The sequence below is a fragment of the Neurospora hispaniola genome (genome assembly GCF_033458365.1).
Source record: "Neurospora hispaniola strain FGSC 10403 chromosome Unknown B0T23scaffold_4, whole genome shotgun sequence".
NCBI classification, from domain to species: Eukaryota; Fungi; Ascomycota; class Sordariomycetes; order Sordariales; family Sordariaceae; genus Neurospora; species Neurospora hispaniola.
Genome location: NW_026944409.1, coordinates 612,239 through 630,945, shown reverse-complemented (window position 1 = coordinate 630,945; position 18,707 = coordinate 612,239). Strand labels below are relative to the sequence as shown.

The 18,707-nt window shown below is 53.1% G+C and overlaps 4 protein-coding genes across 4 annotated transcripts; 1 reads left to right on the top strand and 3 right to left on the bottom strand.

Annotated features, from left to right (window-relative positions):
- The first annotated feature begins 113 nt into the window (after positions 1–113).
- On the top strand, positions 114–2,199 carry B0T23DRAFT_453323 (uncharacterized protein). Its single transcript, XM_062841174.1, has 2 exons — positions 114–600; positions 728–2,199. Exons 1-2 carry the CDS (start codon positions 358–360, stop codon positions 1,772–1,774), a joined length of 1,290 nt encoding a protein of 429 aa, XP_062692618.1. The 5' UTR covers positions 114–357; the 3' UTR covers positions 1,775–2,199.
- A 673-nt stretch (positions 2,200–2,872) lies between these two features.
- B0T23DRAFT_428461 (uncharacterized protein) lies at positions 2,873–3,322 on the bottom strand (the record flags this gene model as incomplete). Its single annotated transcript, XM_062840137.1, has 2 exons — positions 2,873–3,003; positions 3,190–3,322. 2 exons carry the CDS (start codon positions 3,320–3,322, stop codon positions 2,873–2,875), a joined length of 264 nt encoding a protein of 87 aa, XP_062692617.1.
- A 987-nt stretch (positions 3,323–4,309) lies between these two features.
- B0T23DRAFT_315761 (uncharacterized protein) lies at positions 4,310–8,022 on the bottom strand (the record flags this gene model as incomplete). The annotated part of the gene is made up of 6 exons (XM_062834880.1): positions 4,310–5,904; positions 5,957–6,153; positions 6,214–6,347; positions 6,410–7,072; positions 7,132–7,486; positions 7,562–8,022. 6 exons carry the CDS (start codon positions 8,020–8,022, stop codon positions 4,310–4,312), a joined length of 3,405 nt encoding a protein of 1,134 aa, XP_062692616.1.
- Positions 8,023–9,236: 1,214 nt separating this feature from the next.
- Positions 9,237–18,498, bottom strand: B0T23DRAFT_135431 (uncharacterized protein). The gene is made up of 3 exons (XM_062832259.1): positions 18,073–18,498; positions 17,159–17,969; positions 9,237–17,088 (listed from the first exon to the last, which is right to left on the bottom strand). The coding sequence occupies exons 1-3, from the start codon at positions 18,318–18,320 to the stop codon at positions 9,439–9,441; spliced, it is 8,709 nt and encodes a 2,902-aa protein (XP_062692615.1). The 5' UTR covers positions 18,321–18,498; the 3' UTR covers positions 9,237–9,438.
- Positions 18,499–18,707: the final 209 nt, after the last annotated feature.

Below are 18,707 nucleotides of genomic sequence, written 5' to 3'. Positions count from 1 at the left end.
AGATGGGATGAAGAGAGCAATTCGTTAGGTAGTTGGCCAGAGCTCTTATCGCAAACAGCTTATTCCTTATCTGGGTATGACATCACCACCTCAATGACGGTTACTGCTCGTCACAGCTCCAGGGTCTTTCGGCCGAAGGTTTAAACGGTGATATATGGCCATTGAGCGCCACCATCAATTGCCAGTGGATTTGAGGAGACTTGGTCGGTTTAACGCCAAGAACTTTGATATCTCGACAACACCAACCATCACCTGCAATTGTTAACTCAACCTCATCTCTCAAGACGCAACCTCAGTACACCTTGACTCTAGAAAAATCACCATCAAATCAGTCACTCGAACACCACAAAAATCACAATGTCACGTCTACTAACCCGCCTCCCACGCACCATACCCCCCACTGCTCCCCTCCAACTCACCCTGGGCAGCAGCAGGATCACTGTTACAAGAGGTATAGTCACCGACCTCGAGACAGGCGGCACCCGCAAAGCCAAGCAAACCGCCGGCAAAGGCTTCGTCTCCGTTGGCGGGCAACAGGATCGTGGCATGCCTACCTCTGACAAGGGTGATGAACCAATGCCTCCGAAGTATTCCACTTCTGTATGTCTCCTTGACCTACAATTCAATCTAACCCTTCACCATCATCATTACTATCTCCAGCTGTCTTGTTACTGTACAGAGGAGGGCATAAAAGAGCAAGTGGCTAACACTTACAAATGCATGAAAGACCGGCCACACAATCCTCCCGTCCCTCAAACAATCAGTTCAACAAACAATGGAACACCCTGAGGAATGGGAAGGGATTCACGCTGAACATATTTGCGCTGTGGAGGAAGCCAACAGTGCTAACGCTGAGAAGTGGGAAGCCAGTCGAGCAGGACGGGATGCAGAAAGGGACGTGACTGAAGCATGGGGCAGTGAGATGGCCAGTGACTCTCCGAGTACTAACGCGGGAAGAAGTTCTCGGACGAAGGGTAGTAGCAAACGAGCAGCAGCAGCGGAAGGTTCGTCTTCCAAAAAGCCAGCCCCCAAGAAAGAATCCAGCAGCAGCAGCAGCAACACCACCAGCAGAAAAAAATCTCAACCCAAAGAGGGAAGGAAAGCAGCAAGAGGCAAAGAATCCACCACCGACTCTACAAACAGTCCCGACTACGCTTCCCCCATGGACGCGCACCACACCCAACCCCTCCCGCACTCCACCATGGACACAGCAACAGGCCAACAACCGGTTCCCCCACCCGATTTCACCTCAGCAGCAGCAGCAGCAGCAGCAGCAGCAGCAGCAAATACAATAAGCGAGGACTCAATCCCCCACTTGGCCCTGCACCCCAACCTCTCCCTCGGGACAACCCTTTCCTCCATCTCCGGAAGCTTTACACTCGAACCACAGCCCCGTCCAGCTCCAACAGCCATCAAACCGTTCGCGACATCTTCGACTGCGTGGATTTCTTGGACTTGTATACAGTCTCCCCAGAACAATATCAATGTTCGTGGTGCGTCGAGATTCGCTCGGTCGCATTATTCGACTTCTAGTTCTAGTTCGGCTTCGGCTTCTACTTCGCCGAATATCACAATGGCTACGGGATTATCTGGACAGCAACAAAAGCAGGAAAAGCCAAAGAAAAAAACGCAGGCGCAGTTAGATGAGGAGGTGAGGATGCGGATGGAGGAGAGTGTGGCGGGGGAAGGGGGGGCGGCGGGGGTAGAGTATGAGGATGGGAAGGCGGTGGGTATGAAGAGGGGGGTGAGGGAGAATATGTTTAGGTATATTTAGGTTCTGGTGGTGTTTCGTGTGTGAATGGTTAGGGAGAGGTATCGATGTTGGTGTGGGGAGTTTTGTTGAGGGATGCAATTGAATCACTCAATGTGTGTGTGTGGTGGCTACGATGTTGAAGTTGGGACATCTCTACGTTTTCTATTGAGGCGTTGGAAAGCTACAGTATCAGACATGGATGGAAAGTTCAACCAAATTGCGATAAGGTCGTACACGATCTCGGTCACATCATTTATATCATATCAACCACCAAATGCTCAAGACAAGATATTCGACATGTCTTAGTAGCGTACCTAGTATTAAAAGTTTGTCGAAACCCTACTACTAGAGTGTGATTAGATCACCTCGAGTATTTCTTCCTCTGTCTGTGGTTCGCACTTCCTGTATGATTGTGCATTTTACATATCAATTCAGACATGAGCTTCACACGATTACCGGGTTGTGCCTCCCGGGAGACACTCCCCACGCGAGGTAGTCTTCTCGTGGCATCTGAAGCTGCGTTGGAGGTCGTGGCGAACCAACATGATGAAGACGGTGAAACCAGCTTGAGTAGAATTGACCTTTACATTCATTGATTAGCATTCCTTAGCACTTGCGGAGCACCAATGACTGGACGGCTATTATTCGACTTGGAAGAGAATCCCGGGATGTTCATTGGCTTTCATTACTACTCGTCAAGCTGAGCGTTCACTGCCTCTTCTGTTCTCGTGTTCGTGTGAAGACAGAAGAGTTCGTACATCCGTCCCAGCCAACCGTCATTACTTTTGAGACTATCAACGAAGATATCTCCATAGGAAAAAGAAAAAAACAAAGTCGTGACTCGTTGGACACACGAATGCGCTGGTACGAACCAGAACTCCAAGTCCAACCACCTATCGGCAGTCGTCCAACATCGACCCCCATCATCCCCTCCTCCATCTCCAGAAAAACAGCAACAAAACAAGAAAAAGCGTAGTGGTATCATCAACATTATCATCCATCGTCCATCCATCCATCATTAAACAACTCCTTCATCTCGTTTTTCTTTCCATCATCGTATGTATCGTCACCTCTGCATCATCATCTGCTTAGACCTCAGGCAGTCGTCTTCCGTCTCGATTAAAGAGGAATAAAGCAGCAATCGCACGGTATCGGGCACGGAATGCAGAAGCAGAAGCGACCAGGGCACATCCCGCCACGATCACCGCCGCGGAGGCCAATAGTGGAGTCGTCGTGAGGGCGCATGGGGTCTATTTTATTAATTGGTAGTTAGCAAGGTGGTTCGAAGGATCAACTAAGCCAGGCACTTGTGGGCGATGATGAGGAGATGTGGCAAGTGTTGCGGCGGAAGAAACAGAAACGAGGCAATGGGGAGTATGATTGGATCGCGAGGAGCAGCGGAAGAGATTAGAGAGAAGAGAATAACATAAACATACCCATAGGCTGCGCAACACCAGGCTGCGCCATCTCGATATCGCCTGGTTTCGTCTTGACCGAGACATGCGCGGGCTCAGGCTCCTCGACAACGGTCATGGTGTTGTTGGCGGGGGGTTGTTGTGTGTAAGTCATGTTTGTTTTGTCTTCTTTCCTGTGCGTTCGTCGGTATTGGTTTCGTATTTGTGTATTAGGTAGTAATGTCCGTCCCTGTGCGCGACGTAGAGGGTTATGCGATGCGATGCGATGCGATGTTTGACACTGGTTGCAAGTTCAAAGTTCAAGTGCAGAATGCAGCAAACAACAAAATAAAGCAGCAAAGAAAGGACTTGGCGGAAAAGAAGCTTCGGTGGTTATATTTGCTAGGGAAGATACGAAACTCGAGGAAGGAACAGGATCGATGCTACGAAACTCGGAGAAAAAGAAGACACAAATCTGAGCAAATCGGAGGTGGTTGGGAAACGGGACGGGGGATGGAAGCTGGATGATTGTGGCTGTGTGGGCGCTGTTGCTGGTTGCTTACGACGCAGCCTTCCAGCTTCCATGCGGCTTGTTACGTCATCCCCTGCACCAGTACCAGTTCAGCGCGGAAACAGGGGAAGGCTTACGACATGGTCTGTGCGGAGTGAAGCTCTTATCGGTTGGGTACCTTGATGGCAGGGGACATAAGACAGCGATAAGGATAAGATAAGCGGAGACCTGGAGGTCATGGAGGAGCTGAGGAGAGCTCGAATTCTCAGCTCTCAATCCAAGACAACAACTCGAATAGGCCATCATTTTGGGACAGTCGGGCGCCTCTCTGAGGTTCTTTTTCATGCAGATGTCACGACAATATCATCAAGCGATTCCCCTTCAATTGGCGCCAATTGCCCACGTCCATCCACTGATGATGAGAACTGACCACCGACATTGGGACCACCATTGTCCGGTGCTTTCACGACGATCTGTACACGAGCGCGCGGACGCAAAAAAACTCAAAGCAACGCTTTTATGTCTCGATATTTCGATGTTATGTCTTGGAGTACTTCATGCTCATATGATACCCCATCATCCAATCTTTTCTCTCACATGACCATTCCTGTCGTTTCCATCGAGCACTGCTCTACAAGACCGTGACCCTTTCTATTCCCCCTCCCATTCCTCATCCTCTTCAATATATCTCCCCCGGAGCATAAACCCCATTTCAATCTGCCTGGCATCTTCAAGGACGCGGTCAAAATAGCGAGTATCACCTCCCTTTGCAACCGTATCCAGGAGATCCAACCAAAAACTCTCTTCGCACCAGACGAACCCTTTCGTTCGTACCCGCGGCTTCGTAGCTTTAGCTTTCACGATTGGGACATGAAGCTGAACCCCGAGGCTTTGGCGTTGAACCTTGTGTTCCTCTGACTGGTCCATTCGGCGCATATCTTCAAAGACCTCGTTTAAACGGATGACCCAGCCACCCTTGAGGAAACGCCAGAACTCATCTGCGGATTTAAAGCGCACATCTTCCCATTGCTCCATCAAAGTTTCGAGGATACCCACGCGCTCGCTGTCCTCCTCGCGGATTTCCTTGGCATCATCATCGTTATGGTAGCCGTCCTTCTCGCAACACGTGTGTCGGATACCGAGAGTTATAAATGTGAAAAGGCGTAAAGCCTCGTGAAACTGCCCATCATACTGACATACGAAGCCGTCATTTTCGTATAATATTGTTCGAACATTCCTAAACTCATACGCATAGTCCTCGGGCCGAGAAGATGTGCACTGCGAGATGTGAGAGGATGTAAGAATCAAGTTCCTCAACAAGATGAGGAATGGCGTGCAGCCATTTGGAGAGCATGTACATAAACAATTGTCCGTGGCTGGTTTACTGCATAACCGACGAGCCACCTCTTGCGCGGCTGGTCTTAGCCCATTTGGCTCCCAGTCATCTATATCGTCCGACCAGTTCGATTCTGGGTAACCAATGCAATGGATAGCCTTGTGAGCCGCCAGTATCGACGCCTTTTGATCTTGAGCGTTGTAGAGCGGTTGGAACGGGTCCGCGTCATGATCCAACAGCCAGAGGACGTAGTCTTCGCTGTGATCGCTGCGTGCAAGGACTGGAGAGTCTGTAGCTGCGTGGTAGTTCACTTCATGAAGTCCCGACTGCCAGGCAGCATCTGCCGTCCTTGCATCCTTTATATATTGGTAGATGTTGAATGAATCAATTGCGGCTTGGATTCTTGCGCGTCTCTTGGCTGGGGGAAATGTCGCCGCTATTTCCTGCAGGTGGTCAATGATGCTATAGACTGTCTCATTCTGAAGGGAAAGAGGGACGACTTCCAGCCGAGTTTGCTTGAGATATAGGAAGAACTTCTTCTGGGTAGCCAGTGAAGATAGTTTTATTATCAAGCCAAGTGTACCATCATCTCGGCCTCGGCTTGGGCAAGGAGCGAAGTACCACGAATGGTCAAGGAATAACATGACCGAGCGCAGGTCTTCATCATTCCTTCTACCCATCGATAAGGCGTATTGAAAGATGTCCCATGCCAAGTCCTCCGTGAAGATATCGACTGGAACTTGCTCCAGGAGTAGTGACAAGCCATCCTCCCAAAGCACGGCGTAGTGGATTGGGGTCATGCCGTTCAGGTCCTGTTCGAGTGCCAAAGAGGGACTGCGGGATAGGAGGGACCTGACAGCTGAAATGTTCTGTTGTAGGATTGCAGTACCTAACTCATTGGAACCGAATGCTAAGCGTAAAAGGTTAGCTTAGTACAGACGGAAAGATACAAATGACGCTACCTTTGCTAAAGATGCAAGGATCGGGGAGGGGTTTCAGAAAATCGAGTCGAGGTATGAAAGGATTTGACCGATTGTTAGCCTTTGAGGGGTCGATATCCATGTCCTCTGGGGTGAGAAGCCTAAGGATGCTGGTCATGGAAGCTAGCAACTTCTCATCTGTGGTTCGTATACAGTTGGCTATCGACAAGTGTGCAGGGCTATTTTATCATGATTAGCATATAGCATGCAGCGAAATTCGAAGTCAGCTCAAGTCATACCTCCCGCGATCATCGTGAACTGTCAATGGGACATTGCACATGATCAATGTTGAAAGAACCTCATGTACTGATGCTACCATTGATGGGGTCCACGAGCCTTTAAGACTTTTGATTATACCGCCGCATGCGTCATTCTGGCACAGTTAGAGCTGATGTTGCACGAAAAAGTGAAAGGACAAGCCGCTGGTGACTTTACCTCGATGATACGGGAAATGCAGTGTAGTAATGTCTGACCACGGGTGTTGATCGCTCGGGGAACGATGGTTCTGTTGCAACAAGCGCGGGATATATGCACGCCGAAGGCTCTCAACACACTGTGCTTCAAGGACAAAGGTGCAATCTTGCCTTGAGAGATACGTCTTTGTCTTGCCCAGAATGGCTCGAAGTAAAAAGGTTCTGTCAAAGTCTGCATGGCTTGGCCGACATAGTGAACAAGCCTAAATGGTGGGTAAACACGTTCATCCATCACAGGATAATGGACAATTCCTGGGCCAAAGCTGAATCCTCCAGCGCCATGATTCAAGCGGAAGTTGAGAACCACAGCATGTCGGAGTAGGCGAGCAAACCCACGATACGCAAGACTTATGACCTTGGACCGTTTAGACGTATCGAATTGGGCCCATTGGCAGCTTTCATGGTGAGCGAGTTCTGCCTTGGATTCCGCGGATAGTCGAAAAGGACCCCAATCAACAGATCGCCGAGTGGCAATTCGGCGACGTTGACAAGTACAGGCAGACCAGGCGTTCGCGTCTGGTGGACACTCCGACTGGGGCTGTTGATTAGAATACTCATCGCAAAGTACTTTGAGTGCGCTTGGCTTCGACACGAGACAAGCGAGGTTCCTGTTCACTTCAATGTCCTGCATAAGAACTCTGTAAGCAACAGCTTGCCGGTGGGGAAGAAGTGTGTTGTAGCTACCTTTGAACCTGTAGAAGCATTGGCATCCATCCTTAGCAAAAGGTCTTGGATAAGCTGCTTAATTTGGCTGAACTCATTGGATTGTGCTTGTCCAATCTGTTCAAGATCGGATTGATGGGAGGATATGGCAAGGTTGAGGATTGCTTCGATGTTCTGGATGCTCTGCGTGGCCGTTTCACTCGTTGCCATCAGTTTTTCTGACAGCTCCGATACACAAGCTTCAACGTCTGGAAGTGTTTTCTGGACGTGGCTGAGGCCATGAACCATCGCTTCGGTATTCGACTTGATGGAGTTTAGTTCAGATCTGAAGATTGATAGAATGGCAATGATCAGTATGTGAACCAGGTTCTCGCATCTAGCAAGATTTTGTCTGTTGACACAGAGCACACTTGATGACAACTCACGGGGTTCAGAGTATGAGACAACTTACAGTCCAAAGGCATCGAGGGCGAGTTGAAGAGTTGTGTTTGCTTGGTCCAAACCCTCCTCCAGTTTCTCGATCTTGGCGCGCTGTCTTGGATACTTGAGCTTTTGCGTTGTGGCTTTGGCGAAGTCTACCACAACTGAGGCCTTCGGCTTCTGGCCTTTTGATATCTTTGTTAGGGACGCGACTTCCTGCTGCAGAAGCAACAATTCCTGGCGCGATGCATCGAGAAGTGGTATGATAGCGGCACTATCGACGACTCCAGGGTTTGCCTGTTTGCTGTTCTGCAGAGACCGGTCAATGGCGTCCAAGGCCTGAGCCATGGTCGCAGCTTGTCTTGTAAGTTTGGCGATATCTTCATCTCGATTCTTGACGATGTCGAGGAAGATTTTGAGATCGTTGTGAAGCTGGATGCCGAGGGAGACCACGCCTGTGACCAGGCCTGCGATAGATAGAGGGTCTGCCATGGTGGGCACCAATGCTCAGGGACATTGCAAGATAGAATGGTTGGGGTTTGAACTGAAGGTAATAAGATATGGAGTTTGGTAAGAATTGAGTTGGCGACAAGGAGGGGTTTGGGGCTGTGTTGACGCGAGCCATTGGCGATGGACCTCTCTCTCCATGAGACAGGCGTCCAATGTGAGGGTGCGACTCGATCGTGGCTTGGTCGAGTCTGGAGATAAAATGCAACATCGATTGAGGGGCAGACAGACTCACCCTTCATCCAATCCGCCGATGGAAAGGGAGAGGATTGGGTGTTGTTTCGACATCGTTCGAAGATCCTTTATTGAATTTGAAAACTGGATAGAGTCAAAACGGTCAACAATTTGGGTTCGGATGCAAGGTTGACTCGAGGCGAACCACGAAATTTCCAAAGATCATGATGCAGGTCGCGGTCTTCAATTCATCAGCCCTCCAATGCCCCTCAATGCCCGCAATGCATTCTTTCTGTCCGGTTATGTACTAGTGATCAAGTGTTACTTACTAACAATTTGCTGGTGCCGCTTATGTGTCGTTTGCTACCAAGCCATGAGATACACCTGTATTGTCCGTTCGAAGGAAGTATGTTTGATACAAGTAAAGAATGGAGAATATGAGCGCAAGATGTGGAAAGACGCCGAATGGACATGAACTTGGTGACGGCGATTTGTCATTCGTTTGGTTGTTTGGAAAAGAAAGCAAGAAACGGAAGGATGCAACGGTCCATCCTCCATCCGCGCTTTCCTCGCCCGCCAAGACTCAACACCTCCGTCGTCATTATTTCAACCCAATCAAGCATAAAGGAAACACCCACCATGCCCATCCAAAGTACCTGCCTCCAAAACCGTCCAAAGCCAACGACAACAATCACCCCGTCGAGTTCCCTCTAGCTTCGTTGAACCATGCCTTCCATTCTAGAGGTCCCCTTCTCCTTCTCTCACCAGACAAACACCACAATCACAATCACAAGCAGAAAGAGAACGCATCCGGTCAACAATGAAGCAGTCGTGATAATATTATTATTGACGACCATCTCTCTCCCTTCGCTAATCCAAAACAATGCTTTTAGGATATCTCATCCATCTTCTTCAGTCTCATAATCATGCAAACTTTTCCACACACGCTTCGCAAACCCGCCGGCTCCCATGATAAAAAGCAGATATGTGACGAGCAAAGGGAAATATGGTAGTGGTATGTACTTTTGGTTGTGTATGCAAAAAGCCTCCCCCGTCCAACCTAGATCCAGTATGTGATTTCCAAGTTCCTTCCATCCTTTCTACTTCTTTCGTAACTTTCTCGTCTCCCACCCCCACTCCAAGATTTTTGTATGTTCAGCTGAACTCTCAACCTCCAGCAGCACCTCCTCCGACATCTACCAATTTCAATACAGAACTACACCACCATCAAACAACCTCCCTCTGACTAACCATACTCGCCCTTCCCGAACTCAACCCGCTCGGCCCCGCCTCGGACCCTCCTCCCACCGTCGCAACCGTCAACCTCGACAAGTTCCTCACGTTCTGCTGCGGCTGCGGCTTGCTCAGCCTCCTGCCCTGCCTCTGCCCCTGATAGCTGCTCCGACTCCTCCTCGAGTTCCGATCCTCCCTGTACTCATCATCCAACGCCGCCTCGCTACCGCCATAGATGACCGTGCTCGCGTCGCCATCATAATCGCCCGTCTGCGTCGTCGTTCCCTGGCCGCTGAACCTCATCAACTCGCTCCTCCTGACGAGCGCCCGACGACGCATCACACCAGGGTCCCGACGCATCTTGGCCATGTGCCACTGCACCCAGTACATCTGCTCGTGCTCGCGCAGGTACCGCTCGCCGTGGAAGCCCTTGAGGACAACCTCTCTCGTCAACATGCCGAGCTTGCGACGGGCGTCCGTCTTCTCGTGCATACGCTTAGTGAGGAAGGCGACGTCAGTGGGGGTCAGGGTATCAGGCAGCATGAGCGAGGGCAGGACGGAACCACGCTTGTCGACGTCGCCGGCAAACTTGGCCCAGGGACCAGCCATGGCGAGCATGGAGATCTGCGCGCGAGCGAGGCCGACGGGGTCGTTGGGCGGGACGACTTCACCGTAGGCAACGGACGGGTTGTCGGGGTCAGTGAGGACGAGCGCCGTGGCACCGACGGCTGTGGCGACAACGGGAACACCGGCTAGAGCAGCTTCGCCGACGGCGAGCGGGAGACCTTCGGAGAGAGACGAGTTCATGAAGAGCCAGGCGTCCTTGAGAATCTCTTGGGGCTTACCAAAGCCTTTGAGGATGACGTGCTCGGTGAGCTTGCACCCCTCAATCAGCTTGGTCATGTTGATGGCATACTCGGGCTCGCGGTCCTTGGCGCCGTAGATGAAGAGGCGGTACTCCTTGAAGCCGTACTGGTTGACGATGACGTCGGCAGCGCGGATGGCGGTGCGGATGTCCTTGATGAACTGCACGTTGGACAGCATGACGACTGTAGGCGTGGTGGTGCGGACTTCATCGACGGGCTTGAAGGCATCCATGTTGCTGACACCGTTGACAATGGGATCGATCTTGCGAGCGAACTTCTTCTCATGCCCGATGCGGTTCGTGTCGGTGCCGAGCGAAGTCTCCCAGATGGGGTTGAAGAAGGACGTGCAAGGCAGGATGACATCAGCGTGGAAGTAGGCGAGCTTCATGGCCAGACCGATACCAGCGAGGACCATGGACTGCACAGGGATGGGCAACGTCGACTGCGCAGGGCTGAGGTTGAGGCAGCACTCACGCCACAGAATGGCATGATCCCAGATACCAAAGGTGGCACCGCGCTGGTACTTGAGGAAGACACCGAACATGGAGCTGATACCATGGTGCGTGCTCTGGAAGACCCTGGGGCAGTCCTCTGGGGTCTGGACGGCGTAGATGAAGAAATACGATGAGAAAATGGCAAGCGAGTCGCGGAAGTCCGACATGGTCGGCTGCTGAACCGCCAGGTTATCCTCGGGGTCAGTGATATCCGGATCATCGTACTTGATGAGCCAGGCCTCGGCCCACGCGGCAGCGACCTCCTTGGAGTTCCAAGTCTTGTTGTAATCCTTATGTTCAAAGTACTGGAACATATCCAGGATGGCATTGCTGTACCGATACATATCTGCCTTGGAGATATGACGCGAGCGCGCACCCTTGACGAAGAGACGGAGAAGGGGGATGAAGGTGTCAACGACGTCGCGATCAATGTCGGTGCGCACAATCTTGTCCTCGACCTGCATCTCAAGGAGGTTCTCAATGAGACCGTGGTTGGGAACACGACCGTCAAGACCCCAAAGGGGCACGACCTTGAGCGACTGAACGTTGCGTTCGACCTGGAAGCGCGGGATGCCATACTCGTTGGCAGACTCGGCCAAGACGTGGTTACGGATGGTAGTATGACCGTTGACAAGATCGCGACGGCAGTTGGAGACACCACCGGGAGACTCGGGCCAGCACCCAATATCGTTGAAGATGACCGAGATACGGTTCTCCGAATCATTGAAGCAGTCCTGCGGCCGGGTGGTGATCTGGTTGGCATCCTTGCCGAGACCCATGGCATACAAGTCGGCAGTCTTGATGGGTAACATGCACAGCTCGCCAACGTGCTTCTCAATCTCAATGGCGGCGGAAATCTGGTCAATGTCGGCGTCGAGAATCATGCGCGCCTGAGAGAGCTGACCGCTGTTTCTAGCAGACCAGTACCGGTGGAGAAGAGGTTCCTCGCGCAGAATGAGCTCGTCCATCCAGCACGCAGTGACAGCATCGAGAGTGCCGGACTTGCGCCAGATATCCCAGAGTTCGGTACGCAACCACCAGGTAGGGACAGGGCGGTAGATGGACTTCTTACGCATAGAGAACCAGGACATGGGATTGAGGCGGGAGGCGAACGAGTGCGTCTGCTTGAGGTTCTTGGCCATGCGCTCGACATAAGAGCGGCGGTGGTAGATGAAGAGATCGTCATTCTCAAAGGAGACATCCGTAGGCCTCTGCAGAAGGACATCCTCGTGCTCAAAGATGCGGGGCGGGCGGTCGACAGTGATTTGTCTGCCGTTCTCCTCCATGTAAGTGGTCTCAACGGGGTCACGACGATGGGGATACGTGATGACGGTGGTGAAGGTTCTGCCGTAGGTGCTGCGGTCGACTTGACCGACGCGGTCAGAGGGAGTCCAGTTGCACTCCTCGACCTTTTCCTTGGGAGGAGTACCCCAATAGACGGTCAAGACGAAGGGGTGGTCGGCCTTTAGCTCGTACTCGGCCTTGAGCACATCCTGAGAACCCTTGGGACTGGACTTGTAAAAGTACCGGAAGGAGTACTCGACGTCGCCGAACTTGATGATACCGTGAGAAATGCGACGTCTCTCATCATAGTGGCAGCGCTTGACAGTAGTGCCTTCGACGACGTACTTTTCCGTCGGGCGTCTAGACTTATTGCCCTCACCATAGGTGAACGATGAGAGGATCTCCTCCTTCCCCTTCTTAACAGACTTGGTAATGAGCCGGTAAGTATGATCATAAACGGCAGTAGCAACAGGCTGAGTCTTTTCCTCCTCCGGAACCTCCTTGAGATGGCCCTCATAGATATTCAGCATCAGCTTCCCGTACTCATTCAGCTTCGCAAAGCCCGTCAGAGCCTGTCTGCGCATGACCACAACGATACGGTTCTTGTACAAAGTCCTGGGCGTTCCCTTGCGCGCCAACCGCCAAATCTGCACCAGGGACTTGTGGTGAAAGATAAGAATCATGAAAATCCAGGTATCCCGGATCTGGAAGCACATCTTCCAAATGGCCAGGATAAGCCACATGAGCACCTTGCGAGCGCGCGGCATCTTGCGGAGGGAGTACCATAGCTCGCGCTCAATGTTGGACCCGGCGCCAGAGATGATGGCTACCCACTTGACGAAGTTGATGGGCACGTAAAAGAGGATCTTGTGCGTCCAGTGCATGTGCTTGCTCTTCTTCCCGTTATCCAAGAGAGGCGAGGTCTCTTGGGTGCTGCTCTCGCTGTCGGGCTCAGGCAAGTAACACAGAGTGGAAGTAGAGGTATTGTTGAATGCCGAATTGTACATCATGACGCGCTCGCCAGCCATCAGGTAGAGTTCTAGACAGAGTTTGACGTGGAAATTGCTGCAGCGGAGATCGACGCCCTTCTCCTCCATCCAGGCAGGGAAGTCGCGCGACTGCGAGGCCGACATGCCCTGGATACGCGAGAGGATGGTTTCCTGCACGGGACGCGGGAGGGACACCCACTCCGAGTCGATGTTGGTTTCCAGGCAGAGATGCTTCATCAGTTCCTGGTTGGTCTGCTCGCGGATCCGGTAAAGACCCTGTCGGTCCTCGGTAGCGAGCTGGAAGGCGATGCGCTTGGAGACGGTGAAGGAACGGTCCGCGCCCGAGAGGATGTGCTCGGCTTGGACGGCCTTGGCGGTGTCCAGGCCGATGATGCCGCGGGCAGTGTGGTAGAGGATGGCTTCGCCGATCATGCAAGCGAGGAGAGGCTGCCATGTGGCCAGGTGGACTTCCTCTTCGGGAAGGAAGCCAGTGGTGATGTGCAGCTCGTCGTCTTTAAGCTCGCTGAAGGAAACGCATTCGCTGAGTCCGGCGTCTAGGAAAACACCGCGTGGGCAGACGGTGACGCGGATCTTCTCATCTAGCCACATGGCCAGCGCAGCGTTGAGGACGTCCTCCCGCCAGGAAACCGTCCCTGAGTTCCCCCCGGGGAAGTTACTCTGACCATCGCGAAGGGTCTCCGAGACCGAGCGAGCCAAGGGGGTCTCCTGCTTAGCAAGGAGAAGGTCTCCAGGGAGGTCCTTGACCTGAGCGGGCTTTTTGCCAGTGAACGAGTTATCGGAGTGGCCGATCTTGTGCTGCTTCCACGTGTTGGGCTTGTCGCCGTTGGCGCCATCCTCCTTGAGGTCCATCTGCTTCGGCTTCCTGATGGCCCAGTACGAGGTAGACACGGCAGCGAAGACGGAAGCGACGCAGAGACCGATCACGTCCACCGACACGATCTTGCCCTCGGGCATCAGGTAAAGCAGGCAGCCGACGATGAATCCGATGACGGCAGAGGTGAGAATGGACAGAACATGGGCGCGGACGCTGGTCGTAAAGCAGCGGTTGAACTGGAAGATCATAACGCCAGTGTAACCGAGGCAGTACAGGTAGTACAGCACCAGGATTTGCGTCTCCTTGACGAACAGCCAGACGAGAATGGTAGTCAAGCCAAATGTCGCCAGGAGCCTGGTGGCGAGGGTAAGGAGCGCGCCGATGTACTTGATCCGGCGAGTTTGCTGCCACTTTTTCCTGAGCGCGAACAGCTCCGCATCGCTGGAGAGGATGCCCTTGGGAAGATCGTAGCTGAACTGCCAGTACTTCTTTAGAGTGACGTCCAGCACCATGATGGACAGACAAAAGTAGAGGATCGCGAAGCAGATGGCGTAGCGCGAAGTGAAGTTGGAGAAGACGTTCGCGTTGCCGCTACCCGACATGACGATGCTGACCCACCGATCCAGCAGGCAGACGAGGAAAAGGCCGACGTTCTGGCCAATGTCGTAGCGAGCCTGGCGGAAGAGGAAGAAGACGCTGTGCTCCTTGAGACCCTGGGACATCTGGAGTCGTTTCTTCTGTGCTTCGCTCAGCTGAGCAAACCAAGGAGGCGAGAAGACATCGACTACCTCCTCGGGAGGACCGTCCATGCGGAGGATCCAGTTGATGTAGGGCAACCCCTCGACCACCTTGTGCACCAGGGCGTCAGGCGCAGCGCCAAAGATGCGACCTTGCTGCTTCTTGACGGCGTCGCGGAAAGCCTGGAGCGCGAGCTTCTTGGTCTCATCCGCGTTGATCTTCTCGCTGCTGGGGCTCGCGATCGAGCTCTGGCTCATGCGGTGCTCGTACCAGGCGTGGACATCAGCCTCGGTGAACTTGGGGATGTTACTGAGCCAGCCCATCCACTCGTGGCACAGCTTGCGGTATTGGAAGATGAGCAGTGCGAGGAAGCCGTATCCGACAGACAGGTAGATGGCAATGTCCTTGCCGTTGACGAAGGATGAAAGCGCAGGCGAGATGAGAAGCAACGGGATGGTTCTCCAGAGTACACTGCGACCCGATGTCAGGGGACTGCCCTCCTGGTGCATGGTAGCCATGATACCGAGGATGTTGAGGTAAGTCGCGAGAAGCACGAGATATGCGAAGAAGACAAGACCAGCGTAGACCGAGGTCTTGACAGTGAAGGCAATGAAGCCAACCAGACCGACTAACAAGGTCAAGACGAAGCCACCCGAGAGGCGCTGAGCGTGGAAGAAGACCATGTTGGTGTACGCAAAGTTGCAGAGGTAGTAGTTGCCGATACTGCCGACCCAGCCGGTCACACCAGCCGAGATCAGCAGCGCGATCAAAAGACCGTAGCAAGCGGCAAGGAGGTTGTCTTCGCCCATGTAGGCAGTCATGAACAGACCACGACCGACAAAGGTGAGAAGCAGGATATCCATGATAGCGGGCATGCAGAAGATGGAGAGAGCGCCAAAGTCAGCGAGTTTCTCGCGGAAGTAGCTGAGCTTCATGCGGTCTCTGAAGCCACGGCGAGCAGGATCCTCGTACTCATCGCCAGGCTCTCTCTGAGAAGGCTTGGGCTTGGAATACACAGTCATGTGGCCATTGCGATCGCCGTCATCCGAAGGAGTAGGGGGCGGGTTCTTGCGAAGGTAGGCGGTGTACTGGTCGTAGATGATCTTGCCAAGGGCACGCGGGTGCATGCCGAAGAAAGCTTCGCACTGAGAACCAAGCACCCACAGTTCAGCAAAAACAGCTGCTTGATCGGCCTGCGAGAAAAGGGGGCAGTGATCCGTAGCCTCAAGGTAGACATCCTCCAGAGCAAGCTTGCGAACAGTGGTGAAGAACATGAGAGCAATCAGATCAGTGTTGACATCGACAAACTTGTTGTCATGGTACTGGTTCATAGGATCCAGAGCATATGTAAGGGGGTTCCTGATGGCGTTGAGCGCATCGACATTGCCAGAGTAGAGAGATTCACGGACACGCTGCTCGATTTTCTCTGCAACAGCCACGAGCCCATCAGCGGAAGGAAGGGCCGTGGCACCCTGGCGGGCGAACTCGGCAAGTCTCCGCTCGAGGAGGTCCCGCATGGAGACCTTGCCCTCGAGGTAAAGACGGCAGTGAGCGTCGTTCCAAGCAATGGTAGAAGACTCATCCAGGAGAACAGCTCGGCAATAGGCCTCCATGACGATGCGGAAGGGATGCGTCAAGCGACTGACTTGCAGCTGCTGCAAGAAGAAGAGAACCTCAGACGGCGAGCACATGTTGATGGCAGTCTGGATGCTAGTAGGGAGAGGCAAATCGGAGCCCATGTTGTTCTCCAAGCGAAGTTCCTCCTCGTACCTTTCCACGCGGGAAACGCCACTGTGAGCCAGCCAAACATGAAGAATGGTCGCGACATCACTGGGATTGCTCCGCGAAATGAAGATGTCAACGTCGCCATCCTCGGAACGAGGAACAGAGATACCCCAGAAGTGAGCCTCGCCATCAGGAACCTTGAAGCCGGTATCAAGACCCTTGTAGACGCAGACTTTGCCCTCGACCAGGCCCTCGACAAAGGGAGCAAACAGATGAGGATGAGCGGTTTCCAGCTGGAAGTTGCGATAGGCCATGACAAGCTTATCGACCTCGGCAGGCCGCAGCCTTTGCAGCATGTTCAAATCGCGCAGATGGGTCTGCGTCGCCAAGATGGCTTCGTACTGCATGTCGGTTGCCGACGCAGTGAGTGGGATGCATCCCAAGGCTGAGAGCGCCTCACCCCTGTGGTCGCACTCCCAGAACTCGTCCCTTGCAGGCGCCACCTCGCGATAGGGGGGCGGGAAGGAGAGCTCTGGTTCGTCAGACCACCACTCTTGCTTCTCGGTGGTTTGCGCAACGGGCTGCAACAGCTTCTTGACGCCAGGGACGATAAACGCGATTCTATCAACGTCAAGTCGTGAAGTCTGGTCAAGTAGCTCGTTGTCATCGCCCACATAGACCTTTTTCTTTTGCTGCAACCATGCAGTTTGGAGCTGTTGTAACAGTCAGTCTCGTTAACTCTCATCTTGTAACAGATCAATTGGGTTCATTGGGAAGACTTACTTCAGAAGTCTCTGGCTTTCGCAGATACTCAAAGCCGCTCACAGGAGGCTGGGTCGTCTTCAGACCACTCGCCACATGTCGAGGACCATGCTGATAAATAGCCTCGAAATGGCTTGCGACCTTCTCACCTCTGCACACAACCGCCACCGAAGGCTGTTGGTCCCAGAGATCGTGAAAGGCAACAAAAAAGTGCGGGCGCTCCAGTCGCTCCTTGGCACACTTGTTCATGAGCTCCCTCAACTTCTCCGAGCGGAAGTAATCCCGTCTCTCGCCGTTGGGCAGGATACACGCATTCTCAACGATGATGCCCACCAGGCTCGAGAAGTCGACACTGTTCACAAGCTCGGACTCCTCCCCCTCCTTCTCATCAAGGCCAAGGTTAAGGACAATCGGCACCGCACGCTGGCGTAGTCGCGCAAAGAGACGCGCCGCCGTCTCCTCATCCTCCTTGGCGAGGTCCGTTACCTTCAAGACCACCCCGGACACGTCATCACTGAGGATGAAGTCGGAGATATGCGTCTCCCACGCCGCAACATCGGCAGGGGAGACGTCCTTGGCGTCAACCAGGCCGAGACAAGTGATGTCTTGGGTTGGGGTAGCTTGAAGCGGTTGGAAAGGGGTGGGGTCCGTGCACGACGGCAAGGGACTAATGTAAACAGTGCCCCCTACCAATGGCTGGGGGGCGGCGGCGCCTGATGATACACCGCCATCCAAGAACTGGAAAGCCTTGGTTGAGGACGGGATCTTGAACTCGGGCCGCGACGGTGGTGAGCCAGCTTGCTTCCGTCCGGGAGGTGATTTGCGTTTCCGTCTATGGTGGATGTTAATATCATGGGCAATATGATGAATACCGAGGACAGTATGGGTGATGGTAGTAATTGGGGAGCCAGGAGACAAGTCTTGGGTCAACTCACTTGGTGTAACTGTCTGATATTGACTGACACAGACGATGGTATGTGGTTAGGATCACCGATAGTAGGACGGGAAGAGCCAACCCTGCGATTCCCACTATCAACGTGCCCCACTGCCATGAGGTCTGTAGCCTCTCCTCTGAAGACAGGATCTTGTTGCAGTAGACCAGACGGTCGGTGTCGTTATTGCCATGGCATATCTGCAGGACTGGGTCCCCGGCGCCCCCCGGGGGTGAGAAAATGGAAGCCATTGCCAGTCAATGGCGATGCCCCGGTGACAGCAGCAAGGAACGGGCTATGTGAAACTGATCAAAGACGTAGTAGGTAGGGTGCAAAGGACTGACCCAGGTGGAAGCCTAGGCAAAGAACATGTGTGGATGATGTCGAAACAGCGCCGTCCCCGCTGATAGAATCGATCGATTAGGATTAACGATTATAGGATGGCGCTTCTGTTCGCGGTGGGCGGTGATGTGTACAGTAAAAAAGCTAGAGAGTGATCATCGCCACATGAACATACTATTGAAACGAGAGACGTGCTGCAAGAGAGGAGACGGGCCAAGAATAAGGTATCCAGAGGGTAAGACAGGAAGAGGTCCCGTCTGCAAGTGATGCTTTGGTGTGAAGCACTGGAAGAGGGA